An 18,021-nucleotide genomic window follows, 5' to 3' on the forward strand; every position below is an offset into this window, starting at 1 on the left:
CAAGTAATAAAAATGAGAAGAAATGTGAAGGGAAGGGGGTTTTGTGTCATTTCAAATTGTACTAAACAGAATAAATGATGTGTTTGATTTATTGTCACATCTACCCTCTCTCCCCCTGCCCACCTGCCTCCACTGAAGACACTTTTATGGGGTTGCTGTTTTACTACACGTGAGTTTCAACTAAGGCATGCAACAAAGGTTTGGTTACCCTTGCCTAGTTTTCTGAAGACCTATTAAATCAGTCTTTATTTTCATTTCTAGCTATTCTTCCATTCACTTTTGATTTCTTTGCTAGTGCCAGCTAGAATTAAAGATACATTTGTCTCAGAAATAATTATGTCTTTTAAAAAATCAGCAATTGGGTGTATGACTTAATCCTGTTAAAACTGCTGTGTTGAGTTGGATATTGCTTAAAATTGTTGGACAGGGACTTGAGAGACAGACAAGCAGAGCTATTGGTACAGTTGATGTTTGTGGCCAGCCAGTCCGTTGTGAATAACCCCAGCTAGCCACAGTAATGTTCTTTGTCTTAGTTGGATGGTCTGGTAACAAAGCAAGATGGAAGAATTTAGGAGAGCAAGGACACACACTTGGATATAACAAGTTGCAGAAGTCAGTAGCTGATTTTTTTTAAAAAAAAATTTAATGTTGAGTAGTCTCAGTATTGGTAATCCAGATCACAGTTTATGGGATCTGACATTCTGTTTTGATCTAATCCTGATGGTTTCTATCTTATTTATCTTTATGTTTGTGGGCTTGTTAATGCTAATTAAATATAAGCATAATGGAACACTATAATTTTTATCTACATCAAAATCATAAATTTGTTTTATCATGTTTCTATAATCAGATATATTCCTTTATATTCTTTTATTTAGTCTTCTGCAGTAGAAGAGAGGTCTAATATACTAATATCTCAAACTTGTAATGAATTCTTCCCATGTGTTGTGTTGGTTTTTAAAGTGACGTTATGCTGATAACTCATAACTTTATTTAAATATAACTGAAGGATTTGTATTATCAGAGAAGGCCAAGCTCAGGATACATAACGTTTTTCCCATCTGATTTATTAAGGAAAAAGCTTGTCCCTTCTTTTGAGATTTGGTATTTTCACAGATAGTTTATATATTGCTAGAGAGGGAGGAATGCACATGATTTGTATCAAGTTTTTAAAAAAGAGGGAATTTTAAACAACTGGCTGTCTTCAGAGATGTAAGTTTTGGATCATAGGCTTCAAGTCCAAAAAAGGACCAATTTTCATACCTAATCTAGTTCATAGAATAATGAAGACATTTAATTTAGAAGTTCATCTCATTTCTAAGGAAATGTTGAATATATTGATAAGCTATTTTTTGTGTCAGTATGTTTACTGCTTTGAGCAAACTGGGGTAGAAGAGCCAATAGCTACTTTTAAAACCATGTATAGATCTTGCAGGAAATTGTGGTGTTGTATGTTACTTCCTTAATGAATAAAACTGGTTGATTCAAATATTTTATATGTTTCTGTCATTTTGTCTTTTGCTAGGATGATGAGGTGGTGGAAGAATACAATGAAAATAATTTCTATCAATCTGATGAAGAACAGAAAGAAAAGGTTCAGAAAGTGAAAAACACCTATACTATGGACCCAGATCACAGGCTGCTGTTACGAAATACAAAACCCTTGCTTCAAAGCCGAAATGCTGCTGTATGACATTCCTTTTTTATTAAAATGTTAAACTATTAAATATCTTTGCTTCTAGAAAATTTCAAAGTTTGAGAAGTAAGATCTGCACCTCTTTTAAGTACTACAGAGCATTATCACCACTTTTATAGGAGAAGTACAGTGGTTCTTTTTTGAAATCTGCTTAGCTTCTAAGTAAAACACCTGAACCGAGTGTGATATATGCTCCAAATATTAAGGATGAACAAAATACTAGAGAAAACACAAGAACATTTGAATCAAACTGCTATAGCATGTGATAACTATAGCATAGCTAGTTTTTAATGCTGAAGTTCTCAGCAACTAGGATGGCACAAACTGCCAGTTTTGGTGGTAGAAATTCACAAAGGAAATCATAGTTGTTACTGGTTCACAAAGTTGTGTTTTCCTTTGAGTCTCACATGTCAAAAATAGACAGTTGCATGCATAAATTCGTTGTCCATCCAAACAAGATTCTTAGTGTTGATGCCTTAGAGGGTTCTAGGCTAGATATGACATCATGAGTATAACATGCTCTGCGCTATTTCCCTGAGATTTCAGGATACAGGTAAATTTTTAGAATTAGAAAAAAGCATGCTGATGGTGAATCATTGTGATGTTACTCAGATCACAGAACTTTATTTCTTGTCTCAGTTTGTCTTGTTAATCAAGTTTAGGTGTCTTTGGGAAAAGAATTCCAGTGATAATGAGTATTCATATCATTGCAAAAAAAGTTATTGCACCATGGTTAGTCACCTCCCAACCAGTCCTTGATAAGCTAAACAGATGAGGTTCTTGTTTCTCACCTGGAATGTATTTCTAGATTCTGATTAATATCTAACTCTTTTCAAAACCACTTATAATCTGCCAGAATATTTTTGAAATAAATTGAAAACAGTTTTACAGTAATAGTTGTGTTACAGCACAGCCTTTTGCTAAAATTACTGTTCAATGTCTATATGGTATTTCCTCATTTCACGCAAAGACAAAGTACGTTTGCCATCGCACTGCACTGAGAACAAGTTCAGTTGCTTATCCTCCACGTTCCATAAATCATTTTTCTTTATATCTGTTAAATATGGTATTGATTCTCACATTTATGATCTTTAACTTTCCGGCATTGAAGTTAACTGAGATGTTTAAGTGCAGTTTGTCAAGTGAAACCATGCTGCTTTGAATTGCTATTACACAATTCTTGTACCATTCACAGAATATATCAGCAATTAAATTTTACTTTCACTTTGACCTTAGATTTTTGTCAGTAATAAAAGAACCCTTTAGTTTATTGCTAAAAATCTTCCAGTTATTTCCTCTTCCCAGATGTTTTTAATTGCTTTTTATTGTTTAATAATAATTTTGGTTTCACTGGTACTAAGTTTTAAGATACCAAGTCAGGTGTCATAACAGTGGCTTTACTTGGAGTCTCCTTTCTATGATTTGCTTTCTTTAGAACAGAAAGTTTACCATGACATTATTGTAGGGTCAGTTGTGACATGACTTAGTCATTAGCAGGAAGTTCATAATCTGTCTTATACTTATGAGAAAACTTGAAAAGAAAAAAAAAATCATGGGTTTTAAGTTGCTTGTATGTCAGTCTTCTGCTTTTTTGCTAGCTGGATTGTTGATACTCAGCCCTGTAGTTTTTACTTTCTGTTGGATTTGAGACTTTAGAAGTTGCCAGTAAAGGTAACAGTCATTTTCTAAATTGGCTAGTAGAATAATGGAATGAAAGATTTTAAGTGGAAACTAAACAATAGGTAATATTGAACCTGTACTTAATAAAAATAAAAGCACAAAATTCGCAAACTTACAGAAGTTTTAAACAATATTTCCGCATTGACTTGTACAGTTCATGTTAGCAATACTTACTAAAAACGATACAAGCATGTTTGCAATTTGAATTACCTACATTTTTTCTCTTTGTCCCTCTTCCTCTGTCTTTCTGTATATTATAGTATACAATGAAAGTTGGGAGGGATGAGAGGTACTTAATTAGCTTTGATTTTAGAAACGAAAGAATCTTTCTTCTGATTTGTTTTCCCTCAATCTGCTTTGTTAATTTCAAATGCATGCACTTGGCTTTCCAAAGAAGAGTGAGCTGGTAGTTCTGTAGGTCTGAAGCAAATGTGATAGATACATACGATGATTTGAAGTTGATGTGCTGGTCTGAATGTTATTCTTTTAGGTGGTAATGGCAGTTGCGCAGCTTTACTGGCATTTGGCGCCAAAATCCGAAGCTGGTATTGTTTCTAAGTCACTGGTGCGTTTGCTCCGTAGTAATAGGTAGGTGAAGTCCGTTCTTTACATTGCTATGTCTACTTTTTTGTGAAAGTTTTTTGTACATACTTGTTTAGCTATAGTTACAAGAATGAAACTATTGCACTGGTACAGAGTTTCATTTTTAAATTGTTCTTTAATATTACTTAACAAATGATGATCATTAAAAGTAATTCTATCATTTTCATTATTACATCCAGTGATCATTCAGTATCGTGTTTCATTCTTAATTATGACTTTCATTCTGAGAAGAATCAGAGCTGCCTAGTTAGCATACAAATAGAGGCTGTACTAACTAGTTTGCTTAGTTTCTTGATTTTTTAAATTATTGGAAGTTACTGGGATTTTAATTATATTGGAGTTCCTTACTGTCTTGCTAAGCACTAAAGAAGTCTTCAGTCCTGCACTTGATATTGAAGACTTCTTGTTGACAGAGAAGCTATGAAACATACTTGTTAAAATGCCACTTGATGCTGCTGAATCCCCTGTTTTTCCTTAATCCTTGGACTGTTTTTAAACAGCAAGTTTGTGTTTCATTCAGGTCACCTAATTTGGACTTTTATAATCTTCCGTGTCACCTTGTCTGCTTTCCTGTGAAGGTTTCACTGGCTACACATTTCATAAGATTGATAATACTTTTTTTTTTTCTTAGCATTTGCTAGTTTTAGCATAATTTGCCAATGTTTACTGCATAAAAGTAGGGCTTTTCCCTTCAGTTTTGAAATTTTGAACTTTCATATATCTGTGTGAAAAGCTTTGAAGGGAGTGATAAGAGACAAAATATTAAAAGATGTTTTCAGATTAATTTCTAACTAAACATGGTATTTTTGCCTTGAACTTCACTGTGAAAATAATCTGTTTTTTAAAGTTGGTCATGTCAAACAAACAAAAGCTTTTAAAATAATCACTTTTGTTGTGTCTGACAATATAACTCAGATGGACTTCATGGTGACTGGATTTACAGAAGTTAGAGCTCTTTCTCTGTAAACTTCTGCAGCTCACCCTTGGATAATGTCTCTGTCATGTGAAAGTTAGTAAAGAAGTAAAATTGGGCTTGGTCATGCTTTTATTTCAGATAAAAGTGAATCACTGATATTTTTGTGTTTGGTTTTATAGTACAGTATGCTTCTTATTCTCTTTATACAAAGATAAGTAAAATGCCCAAAGCGGTGTGGCATATATGCAGGTAATGTGTCGAACTAAAGTCATACTCATGGGCTGAAAGGATTATTTTTGCATGTTGCTTACTTACACTCATATTTCATCAAAAGAGAAGTCACATCTTTCCTGTACCTCAACTAGTACTTAAAATGGTGCTGGTCTTGTGATTTTCCTATGTTGAATGGCTTGTGTGTTCTCTGTTGCCAGTCTCTGTGAAACACTTCTGCTATTAGAGCCACTTTGAAATAAGCTTTTGCTGTTTGCCCTTCAAGTTATATGCCTATGGCCTTTAAATTAATGTCAAATACACTATAATCTAGTTAGGGTGAGAGTGCCTGGAAGAGCATTTCACAGCTATTTCCAATCTTGGTTCATCATATGCTGCTGACTATTTCCATGTACCTATGTAAGAATTACATAAAAATAGGTTTAAAAGATATTAAATACTTCTCTGTTATTACTTTTCTTTGTAAGCAACAGCTGTAATTACCACAGAGTTAGCAGACAGTTTTGAATAAGCGGAAATAATGGATGTGATGATTTCTCTATTAGGATGCGATTTGCATCATGAAAGAATTTAAGCACTTATGGTTCAGAAAAATTGCATGTAAATTATTAATTAGTTTCTAAGCAATTGATGGCAGAAACTCTGTTGTTTAAAAGCTTTAGACTAGTACCCAGATTTCTTTTTGCTCACTCTTGCTGAGGCTTTTAAACTAATAACGTTAATGATAAGAATAGCCTCGAAACATATTTAATGGTTTTGTGTTTAGAATATTACATAATTCTGTTGTTTGTATCTTGACAAAGGCTATTATATTAAAATGCTGCTTTTTCATAGATGTGTATGCCTGCCTGTGTATACTCTTTAAGTCACAAGAAATCCTGACTGTTTTTGAGAATGACTAGGAAATTTTTTTAAGACCAAAAAAATCATACCAGATCTTGCTAGACGTACAGGCATTAGCAGTTCTTGTAACTAATGCAGTCATTTCCACACTACAGATAAAACCCATGTGGCTTTGTTCTCAACTGTGGCATCCTGAAATATTTATTTCAATATGGTAGACAAAATAATAATGGTTTTGTGAGCTAATTCTGGAGATGCCAGAATGGTGATGTTTTGAATGAATTTTCGGTTTGAACAAAGACTCAAGGCTGCAAGAAGCATCGCACCATTGCACTGGTATCAGTGATTTTTTCTTTTTGCGTATTGAACTTTTTAAAAATGAGAGCCTGATTTCATAATGCATCTTCCTGTGAAGCAGATGATGCACTTGTAGCAGTGGGCAATAAGCTTTTTCCTTCTATGTTTGTGCCAAGTCAAATGTGTAACTAACTTTGGATTAAAATAGAATTGGACTTTCTTTGCAATGTTACATTATTCTCTGTATTTGTAGTTCTGCAGAATAATTCTTGGTTTTCTTTTCAAATTCTAGGGAGGTGCAGTATATTGTTCTGCAAAATATTGCCACTATGTCAATTCAGAGAAAGGTACACCCTATTTAGTTTTTTCTAAATCACATTTTATATGAAACATGGGTGAGCTACTTAAATATGTTCTGCTTTTCAGGGCATGTTTGAACCTTATCTGAAGAGTTTCTATGTCAGATCAACTGATCCAACAATGATCAAAACATTGAAGGTGAGTTTAAAAGTGTATTTGTCTATATACTGCTGGACAAATCTGTTTAACAGGATCTGTTTGCGCTGATATGACATGCACCATTCTGTGCTGTTCCTGGGTTTGTTTTTTTTTACTAAGAAGTGTAGAGCTGCGGCTTTTAGTTAAGTCCACAAGTGTCTTTCAGGCTTGTCAGGCTATCTGAAGGTTCTGTTGTTACCATGTTGGTACCAGATGGGTTATGTTTTCCCCTAGAGCTTTTGGTACCTTTCAGTGATACAGAGCATTACTGTTCTTATCTAACCAGCCATTCAGACATTTGGAATTCGGCTGTTTTCATGGGAAGAAGAATCTTCTCAAATAGAGAAATGATATCACACAGTCTTTGATACTGTTAGCTTTAAAAGAGTTTAAATCTGTTTCCCTGAACAAAATGGGATAGTGTTAAGAGTCCCAAATTCCCTTTGAAGTCAGAATTTGACATGAGAGGTACTTTAGGCTTTCCTCAAGGACACATCTCAATGCATATTTTAGGCTGTTGTTTTCTTGTTTTCTCTATTCTTAGTCTTTAATGGATGTGAAATCCTTGACAAAACAATAGCTAAAAAATTGTATACTACTATGTGCCTTTCCTCTTGTTTTGCTTTGGATTGTCACAGGCACTTGTGTTTAGGATTGGAAGGTACAGGTTTTTTTAAAGAAACGTAATTTTTTCCTTATTTTTCTTTTACATCCATATTGCACCCTTGTTACATGTACAGAACGGTGCGGTCCAAGATGGCTATGCCCAACCCATCATATTTTTATTAGTCCAGCATTATATCTAAGTACACTTGAGGCAGTTGGAGGCAAAAAGATCTTTCCCGCATTTAATGATCATGAAAACTGTTGGGAATACTAGTAAGACAGTGTTATTCAGGAAAAGTCCCTCCTGAAATACTTGAAAGTTGATAAATTCCCATATTAATTGATAATATAACAGTGAAGAGGTCAAGAAGTAAAAATTGGGAGATTTACTTTCATTATCTTAGTTCTTTCTTGGTGGCTGAAAAATATAGGACAACCTACTACTGTTATATACATAAGAAAATGTTGTGCTTTTCTCCACCTCCTACCCCTGTAGTTCCTTCTTACTTTCTTTAAGACAGGAGGATGAGACCTATGGCAGTATTTAAGATGTAGGAGCACCCTGGAATTCATCTGCTGCACTGTTTAGATTTCTGGTTTGTCCTCTGTTCCTTTCCCAATGTTTGCTTTTTTGATTGTTGCTTAGCGTTGAGCTTATATTTTCATGGAGTTACTGATTTTAATCGCAGATTCTCAGTTGTAATTAGTAGCAGTCAGCTCTGAGCCTATAATTTTCTGTAAAGTTAAGGTTTTCCCCAGTTATGAACATTACTTTGCATTTATTTGCATGTGATTTTTTTTTGCCATTTTATCAACCAGTCACCTAATACTTGAAGTTTTTATACAGCTTTTCATAATCAGCCTTCGTCTTCGTTTCTCTGAAAACTGTAGAGTCAGTTGAAAACTTTGTCACCTGTTCTCTCATTACTTTCATAGTTCATATATGAATCTGTTGAAAAGTAAAAGAACAGCCAAGATATTTGTGGGCTTCTATTGATAGCCTTCCTGCACTGTAAAGCAGTCTCTTCCCCCCGGCCTCTGACTTTCCCTCTTTCATTATCCACTTGCTTCATATGCTATGCTAGAGATATATCTTTAAGAGCCTTATCAAATTTCTTCTGAAGTACAGGTGGACTGTTACCAATTAAGTGTCCTTGCCTGTGTGCCTCCAACTTAAAAACTACTAACAGATCTGTGAGGCATGATTTCCCTTTACAGAGGCAGAGTTGTCTTTTTCTTTAGTTTACCTCATTCAGATTGTATTGAAATTCTTTCTTCAAAGTTAGAACAGCCTAGAAGCATAGCATCTTAACAATATATGCCAAATGTTGTATACTGTCCTCTTTCTTGCTCACCAGGATCAAAGTAGAGGCCTTTCAGGGTCTGATGTTGTTGACGTTGATTAAGATCTGAGGAGTCTTGTAAATGCAGCTGTTTCTTTCCTGAGTTTAAAGGTCTTTTATTGCATTTCATTTGAATATAATGGACACTTTAGTTCTCCCCAGCTGCAGTTGTGATTTCTGATATTTCTTTTTACAGTGTCACATGATTCTTAAACGCTAAGGCCTATTGTATAACATTGGAAACCATGCTGACAGAAGCATTTCAAAACCATTTGATATGCAATGCAACACTAAAGCTTGTAGAAAGTCCATCACTGAACCGTAGAGTCCTGTTTTGAAAACCTTGCATGCACTTGCAAAGAAAATATTCCTCTTGAGTGCAATGCTGCTACCAGTTTATACTAAAATATAGTATACTCTGTTGAATTTTAAGTGGTATTTTTCATAGTATTAGCTTTTATTTATATACAATAAAAGTATAGTGTATAAGTGGTACTGTTTATAATATTTTATTCTAGGTTCTGATAAAATATCTTTTTTTGTTGTAGCTTGACATCTTGACAAATTTAGCAAATGAAGCCAACATATCAACTCTGCTTCGAGAATTTCAGGTTTGTACAAAAGTGTATTCTTTTTATATGAAACTCTCTGTTGGCCAATTGCCGTTATTGGATGTTTCATCTAGATTCTTAGTCTTAAATGTTTCAAGTTAAAAGTCTTTTCCAGGATGAAGTGTTCTCAGAATGGAAATGAAACTGTCTTATATCATAGTGGATAGTGGAGCTTTTTATATGTGAGAAGGGGTTTCAATGTTTTGTTTCTCACTCTTCTTCCAGCTACCAAAAAAAAAAAAAAGTTATGAGAAACTCAATCATTCCAAAATCCTTAAAACAACTAGATGATAGGGTCTTAATTTTAGCATTTATTTCCAACCTCATTTCTGTAATTTGATGAAATAGTATTATCTCCAATGTCTGTTTGTCTGTCAGCAAGGTGTTCTGCCTATATTGTGAAACAGTGTCTGCCCTTCTTTCTTTCCTCTTTGCTTATGACATCTGTTTTCATTGCTTCAGTTCTTTGGCTGGATTTCTCTGAAAGGTACTGGTTCTCAGGCAGGTAGGTTATTCATAGTTTCACAGATGCTTCTGGTTAAATGAACTGAAACCTTTCTGAAGAGAGAGCTCATCAACTCCTCCAACCTTGCACACAAACTAATTGCAGTTTTTGGGTAATTGCCCCTTGCCCCAAGCTTTCTTCAAATCAGAGGTTTGCATGGCCATGGGTGACCAAAGCTGGCAAGAAAATGTCTGCCAAAAGTGACAATGAGGTGAAAAAGGTAGAACTTCTACTGTACAATGTAGCTTTCTAGATTGAATTTGTTACACAGTATGTCTGTCTTATGAGGGTAATACAGTAAGTCTCTATTGACTAATGAAAAATCCTGTTTCCATAGACGTATGTGAAAAGCCAAGATAAACAGTTTGCTGCAGCTACAATTGAGGCTATAGGCAGATGCGCAACTAACATCACCGAAGTGACTGACACATGCCTTAACGGCCTCGTGTGTTTGCTGTCCAACCGGGATGGTAAGCTACATATTCTATTTTCTGAGTATTTGATAACATGAAGCCTTTTCTTAATGAGAAACACACAGGACAGGTCATGTTAAAAAGTATATGTGAGTTGACTTTTAAAGGAATTGAGCTGACATGACTGGATAAAATAGGCTTTCTGGGGCTTCTTGTTTGAAGCACTTCAGAAGGCTCTCTCAATCGCTGGTACTTATTTTCTCTTTTGTTAGTGAAAGTAATTCCTTGTGGCCTGCAATTACATGGTTACCTGTTTTTTCTTAAAACGCTGTAATTATTAAAGTGTGCTGTTGTGATTATCAGAGATGACAATAGTTTCAGTTAAATGTTTAGTTGCATCAAAACAGGTGGCCTGTAGAGGGTGCTGAAAGCTTGGAATTTTTTTCAGTGCATCAATACCTAACTGAAAAAACACAGTAAATAGTTTTAGGCTAAACAGCCCCAAATCTGGCTTGATTTTGTAATCTAGCCTTCTGTTATTTCTATATAGTGAAACAGAAAGTCACTGAGAAACACAACGAGGAGCAGATAAAGTCAAATAGGATATAGCAGCACTGTAGATCAGTACCTGATAGTATTGTGTATTCTTACCAGTTACCAATGAATATTGCACAGAATAAGTCAATAACAGAACTGGAAGATCATTGTACAATGTACAGTCTACATGAGTAAGGTTAAATATTGGAAATAGAGTTAAGAAAGACATAATTAAAAATAATAATGTCAGGAAAGAGGAAAAGCATGGTTTTGGGGTGGCCTGGAGCAATTAAGAGTTGTTCATGGAAAACAGGTGAGATCTCCTGTAAGCTTTGAAAAGCAGCATTAATTCCTCTCCATATCTACTGGACATATTTTTCATGGTAATCCTAAGAAGGCCTTTATTAGGGACATAACTTTGGCAGCATGTAGTTATCCTGTGACCCACTGATACACTCAGAGCTTTCTCATATTTAGTCGTCCTTCTCCCCCACTTCACCTTTTATCAGAAATTCCTGCGATACCTCAGTGTATAGCTTGATAGTTTGAATATATGTAACTTTACTTTCTTAGTGTTCCAGACCTTACATTGCTTTATGCTTTTCTGGTTATCAGCTGTGTTTAAAATATCTTCCCATGTTGTGTTACAAGGCCATGTCTGCACACTGCACCTTTTTGTATTATATTCAGCAATGACCGTATTAAAAATACAGGCTTTAGAACTTGTTCTTGGTTCTGCTTAATTCTACTAACATCTTCTTAATCAGTAGGGTCCTTTCAGCATGTACAAATCCTCATGTTTTTTCAGTCTTAAATAAAATAATACAACTATCACTTCAGAATACAGAGTTTCTTACTTAATAATCCTTTCCATTTTCTTGTCTGTGTTCTTCTTTTTGCTAAGAAGGAACCAAGAGGAGAAAACATTTTTTTTTTTGCCATAGCTTCTCAATTTAATATTTTCTTTAAAGTAATTCCATATACACACACACACACACATGCACGTGAATGTATACAGAGGTCTGTCTCAACAAGATTAGTTTTCTTGACTGTTTCTAAGTAGTTGTCTAGCAAATAAAATTATCGTCTTGTGCTTACTGTTCTGAAAGACTGCAAAGGATATATTGAAGATCTTTTAAACCTGGCAGCTGGCAAATTGCTTTACCATAGCTGCAGTGTCTTTATTCCTTCTTTCAAAGAATGAATAGAATGGCATAATTTACATGGTACCTTTCCTGAGGTTGCAGGAAATTACTGATAGTCACAGCTTACTAAACGTAAAAAGAGTTTGGGGCATAGTAAGGGAGAAAAAAAGAGATTTAGCCTGTGTAGGAGAATAGATTTAAGAGTCTTGGTTAATCTTGCTTTCCTCCAACTTTCACCCTTAAAGTGTGCAATTTGTTTGCCGTGCTCCTTCTTCCATGTTGTTCAAAGCCTGAAAGCAGTTCTGCTGTCTTTGCGTAGTGTAAAGCCCAAGAGGGTAAATCCAGCAGGTTCAGAGGTCCCTGAAAGCAGACTTGGCTCTGCTTTCTCTGCACTTTTTCTTAATATGGAGAACTCACTGGAGTGCAGAAGAGAGGTGGCAAAATTAAACTCTACCAAAAAAAATAGGATCCTGAAGAACAAGCTTGTTGCAAAACCACCTTGTAATTCTACACTGTTGTTCTGGAAAGGCCTTTGCTGTAGGTACAACCCAACAGCCAAGATATCTTGGCTGTATCTGGCACAGGAGCTGCCATTAATCATTCTGGAACTTGGGTGCTGAAAGGTAGTGTGTCATTACACAAAACAATCTCTTCAGGAGTCCAGCTGGGATAACTCTTCACAGAGCCCTTTTGAGTGTCTGATCATTGAACTCTCTAGTTTCGCATGTGCTTCTGTGATTCAATTTTTTTATTTTTTTTTTACCACAGCTCCCAGCTTCCTTGAGCAGGGGAAATTTGACTTTAAACAAAGCACTCATAAATATACAAAAAATTCCAAGGGCAGTTATTGACTTCCCCAGAGCCTTGTTTCTGGAGGCCATGTTGAGGGCTGAGAATTATTTTCCTTTTTCATCTGCCGAAGGAGGTACAAAATGAAAAGTTATTTTGTCTCTTTGGTGTGACATTTGGCATTTGACTGATGCATTTCCTTTAAGCAGTTGTCTTGATAATTTCAACTGACCAGTGGTCCCACTATGACATAGAAGTTGTTTTAGACGTAAGAGACAGATGGGATTATAGGAAATCTTTTTTGTGTCTGTGCTGTATATACTAGAGATCCTTCGGGTTTTTCTCAGATGGGTGACTTATTTTCTGTTGAAAGTTGCAGCTTGAATGTAAAGCACATTGTAGGATATACAACTAAAACAAATTTTTTGCCTTCAGTCTATCCAAATTTGAACACACAGGTAGTAAAATCACTGGAACTGTTAATAAGTCAGGTAACTACTACCTATCTATTGTAATTACTCTTAGAATGAGGTAGAAGAAAATCAACTCGTCATAGTGTTAGTTTATATGTATTACTGTGGTGTCAGAGTTCTGTTACTTATAAGGGTGGAAAAATTTATCAGCTAAAATTTTACCTTAGACTTCAGACAGTTCTGAAAAGCAGAAACTTAAATATTTTCTGGATACTTAGCTCTAATAATTGCCTTTTAGCCTTAGTTTTAACCATTTGGATAACGTTTTAAGAACCCAAATAATCATAAATTATAAAACGGTTTGGTTGAAAGGGACCTTTAAAGGTCATCTAATCCAACCCCTCTGCAGTGAGAAGGGACATCTTCAACTAGATCAGGTTGCTCAGAGCCCCATCTAATCTGACCTTGAATGTTTCTGGGGATGGGGTTACCAGCTCTCTGGGCAACCTCTAACACTGTCTCACCACTCTCACAGTAAAAAAAAGTCTTCCTAGTGTCTAATCTATATCTACCTTCTTTTAGTTTAAAACCATTACCCCTCGTGCTATCACTACAAGCCCTACTAAAAAGGCTGTCCCCATCTTTCTTATAAGCCCCCTTGAAGTATTGAAAGGCTGCAGTAAGTTCACCCTGGAGCCTTCTCCAAGCTGAACAACCCCAGCTCCCTCAGCCTTTCCTCATAGGAGAGGTGCTCCATCCCTCTGATCATTTTTGTGTCCTTCCTCTGGAACCTCTCTCTCCAACAGGTCCACATCTTTCATGTGCTGAGGACTAAAGAGTTGAACGTGGTACTCCAGGTGGGGGTCTCACCAGAGCAGATTAGAGGGGCAGAATCACCTCCCTCAACCTGCTGTCCACGCTTCTGGTGATGCAGCCTGGGATACGCTTGTTTTTTGGGGCTGCAAGTGCAGGTTGCTGGCTCATATCCAGCTTTTCATCCACCGGTACCAAGTCCTTCTCTTCAGGGCTGCTCTCAATCCCTTCATGCCACCGCCTGTATTGGTGCCAGGGTTTGCCCTAACCCAGGTACAGGACCTTACATTTGGCCTTGTTGAGCCTCCTGAGATTCACATGGGCCCACTTCTCAAGCTTGACCAGGTCCCTCTGGATGGCATCTCATCTCTGGTGTGTCAGCCTCACCACTCAGCTTGGTGTCATCTGCAGATCTGGTGAGGGTGCACTTAATCACTTGTACAGCCTTGCTATGGGATTCAGTTGGTATATTCCTTCCAAAAACAGTTGATGCAGTTTTGCTGCTTTTAGAAACAGTGATTATACAAACAATAGATTTTTGGATAAATTACTGATCTTCAGTCACATGTTCCAGTTTCTGCAATTATCGGTTAATGTAGCTGGAAGAAAATTTGACTCAACATCAATGGGATCAAATGTGGTGTTTCAGAATGCAGCTTCTGAATTTCTCTGATAATACACTCCTCACGAAGGTCTTTTTCTCAGTTTCTGTTACAATGTGGCCAAATTGTCAATTACAAAAAAAAGTCTGTAATTCAGTACCCACTTGTTACTCTCCACTACGTTGTTAATTTTTTGTATACATCATTATGTGGCAAAATGAAACATATGACTGAATATATTTTAGGTTTTTGATAAGTCATCAAACTCCAGAGTTTTCAGAGATTATCCTACTCAGAGTAGCCATTTCCATATTGCTTCAGAATTGTTTGAAGAAAACTAGCAGTGAATATGATACTAATATTTTTACTATGACTCATGAAAATCCTAGTGATACCTCTTGTAGTCATCTTTATTGGTAAAGGCAGTCCTGATCAGATTCTCTGTGGCATTTAGTCTTTAAGAGTTCAATTTACTTTTTGTGACCCTTTAGATATCATAGAATTTGTACTCTGTTTTGAAATTCTTGTGTCCATTTATTGTTGCCTTGTATGCACTTTTTCTTTGATAATTCTAGCAGTTATGTTTTAAGATTTTTTCCTGCCTGTTCAGAATGCCAATGTTATCTTCCCCTTTTGTGGGTGGGTTGTTTGTGTTGTCTTTGGATCTAAATGCATGTTTTATTTCAGCTTATTTTTGGGAATCTTCATGTGTGCACAGCAGGCTTTAAAGAGCCTCTCTTTTTATCTGGACTGTGTCAGTCCTTATTCTAATACAAAATCATTTTGCTTTTGCTTGTATTTTTTTGGTATCCAGACTCCTGTGAAAGGAACCATACTAATTTACTTGCTTACAGTTTTGGTTCAGTTCTTTAAATTTGCTCCCACAGATTGCATTAAAGTAGTTCCTATGGTGACACTTCATGTACTGCACTTCATTTTATCATGGTCAGTTAGTTCTACATTCTCAACAAATGTTTTTAATAATGACTTCATGTCCACTCAGTTTTTGGGGTTCAGTTTTATTTTGCTAATGAATGAGTAGTATCAGAAAACATCTAATGATCAAGGTTGTCTTTGCAATGTCCCCCACTCTAAATATTCCAGATTGTATTTTTAAAATTTTGAGAATTACCATCTTGTTTTAATATCTGGCAAAACATAATCTAAATCAAATCGATCTGTAGGATTGTAGAAGACCTCGACATACGTGAACTAGACATGTTAACCTTGGAAAATAGCCTGGAAAAATGAGTGAGATGCCGTGTCAAATAAAGGATGACACAAAAAGCTGCAAGCTAAAATTTAAGCATTGCAGAGGCTTATGGCATAATGATGCATACTCGGAGCTTTTGAAAAGCCTTTCTCCATAAAGAAGTTTTCTTTCTAAAAACAAAACAAAAAAGAAATTTAGAGCTCTTATCCCCACACCGTTCTTTTGAAACTTCAGCTTGCTTGATTGCTGGATGAGTGGCCTATGTGTCAGATTAACTCTTGAAATGTATCAGTATGTGTGTGATATTTAATGATATTTAAATGGTAGCTAGGCTTTTTCTAGTTAGCTTTTTTTTTTAGTAGGTAGTCTACTAATGGTAGTTAGGCTTTTTCTTTTTTTTAAGTATTAATAGTTGAGGAGAAATAGTTCACTCCTTTTTTGTAGTATAGATGAAAATTAGAATTATGTTGAACTCTTACAGTAGTCTTTGTTTTGATTTCAGCTTTGGCTGTGTTTGACTTTCCTTCGTCTTTCCTTACAGCATATGTTTACTCTTGCATAGAAGCTTACCTCTGCACCAGTGATCTTTTTTAGCTTCAAAAATTGTACATTTCATACAAGTTGATCAGGCTGTGGATGTTACTTGTTACAGTAGTTAAGTACTCCAATGCATGACTTTGGCATAAATCTTACAACAGCTTGCTATTTAGAAGCTTCATTTGAATGTACTGGAGATTGGGTTACAAACCTGAGAGATACTGTTTAGAAGGTGAAAGTGTGCAAGAGAGATGTTTAGATATTGCTGTTGTTCATGAATGACCTGTTACTTCTAGCATTGTATACTTCTTTGAAAATTAAAGTGTTTGTGTTTTTAATGCAGACAGCAAATTAGTTATGAATAATAATTTTAATGAAAAGCAGATGTTTTTTCATGCTGTTCCTCAATTTGAAAATGAAAAATACAAAGTGCAGCATTACTAAAAGGCAATTTCAAAAAAAGTATGTAAGAGGATGATATTTTTACATGTAGAAAATTCCTCGGTCATCTTTTTGCTGCTTTTAAGTTGATTCTGGAAGCTGAACTTCTATTATTTATTGGAGGGGTTTATATCTTTGTTACTAAGTAAACAGAATTCAGTTCTACAAAGCATATTTTGAAAGCTAATAACATCTTTTACAATCAATAATTTGTTGCTTTTGCATTTGCATAAATGATTTTTAAACTAATCATTTGTTTTGTTTAAAACAGAAATTGTAGTTGCTGAAAGTGTTGTTGTCATTAAGAAACTGCTGCAAACACAGCCAGCAAACCATGGTGAAATTATTAAGCATATGGCCAAACTCTTGGATAACATCACGGTGAGTATTTGTGCACAGTGTCTTTTATTTTCCTTGTTCACTGATAAAAATCACACCATCTCCTTTGAATTAGGGCCATAAATGGAAATAGATCTATTAGAGAAATACTACATAATATTTTTTTTTACATAAAATACAATTTTTCATTATCTTAATGAAGAGGAAATAGAAGCTATCAGATGGCATCATTTTGTGCCTTAGATCTGGGAAGCTATTTGAAAGACATCCCTGGAAACGTTGAGTATTGCTAGTACCATGGCGCGAAGATGAACAGCAGGTTTAGAATATGGACTGGGTATGCTGAAATATAAATAAGGGCAAAGCAGTACTTAACTTGAGGATTTTCAGCCTGTTGTCTTACTGATCTGGGCTTGGGTTTGAAGAAGTTTATGCTGAATCTTTTTTCCTAGCCCTAAATCACCTGACCTTTCCATGATACCAGACATGCCAATGTGAGTGTTGCAGTGTTTCTTTAAGTGACATTTTTATCTTCTGAGTATGTAAGAGTTCGTGGCATTTTTAAAAGTAATATTTGCATTATGGCCTATTATCTATCCTTAGGTTAAATTGACATTTAGGTATGTCAATATTTACTTGCCAGATTCTCCTCACAGTCCCAGTTATTGATAAAACATTTAGTAGTCTGTCCTAAATTATAGTGTAGGGCTGAAGACCATTAGCGACCTATTGCATCATACCCTAAAGGTGACAGATTTTAATCTGCCAATAATTATTTTTCTGTAGATGCTATAAATAGGACTGTTCAGTTTCATATAATTACACATTTATTGATGATGGAGAAGTAAATAGTTTATAAATCATTGAATCTTCTAATTTCCATAGTTGAATTTGGCAAAGTTCGGAATATTAAAGGAAAAGGGAAATGTGGTCTTTTCCATTCATACTCA

At 35.4% G+C, this 18,021-nt stretch overlaps 1 protein-coding gene across 7 annotated transcripts in view; it reads left to right on the plus strand.

Moving 5' to 3' along the window:
- AP3B1 (adaptor related protein complex 3 subunit beta 1) overlaps positions 1-18,021 on the plus strand; it is a 161,685-nt gene that overhangs the window by 60,135 nt on the left and 83,529 nt on the right. For all 7 annotated transcript variants that reach the window (XM_055698838.1, XM_055698836.1, XM_055698839.1 and 4 more), the window contains exons 8-14: positions 1,526-1,687; positions 3,867-3,964; positions 6,559-6,613; positions 6,693-6,764; positions 9,262-9,324; positions 10,167-10,299; positions 17,004-17,113. In XM_055698838.1, coding sequence (XP_055554813.1) covers positions 1,526-1,687; positions 3,867-3,964; positions 6,559-6,613; positions 6,693-6,764; positions 9,262-9,324; positions 10,167-10,299; positions 17,004-17,113 — 693 coding nt within the window. The remainder of the gene's footprint in view (positions 1-1,525; positions 1,688-3,866; positions 3,965-6,558; positions 6,614-6,692; positions 6,765-9,261; positions 9,325-10,166; positions 10,300-17,003; positions 17,114-18,021) is intronic.

This window comes from Falco cherrug, chromosome Z (assembly GCF_023634085.1).
Source record: "Falco cherrug isolate bFalChe1 chromosome Z, bFalChe1.pri, whole genome shotgun sequence".
Lineage (NCBI taxonomy): Eukaryota > Metazoa > Chordata > Aves > Falconiformes > Falconidae > Falco > Falco cherrug.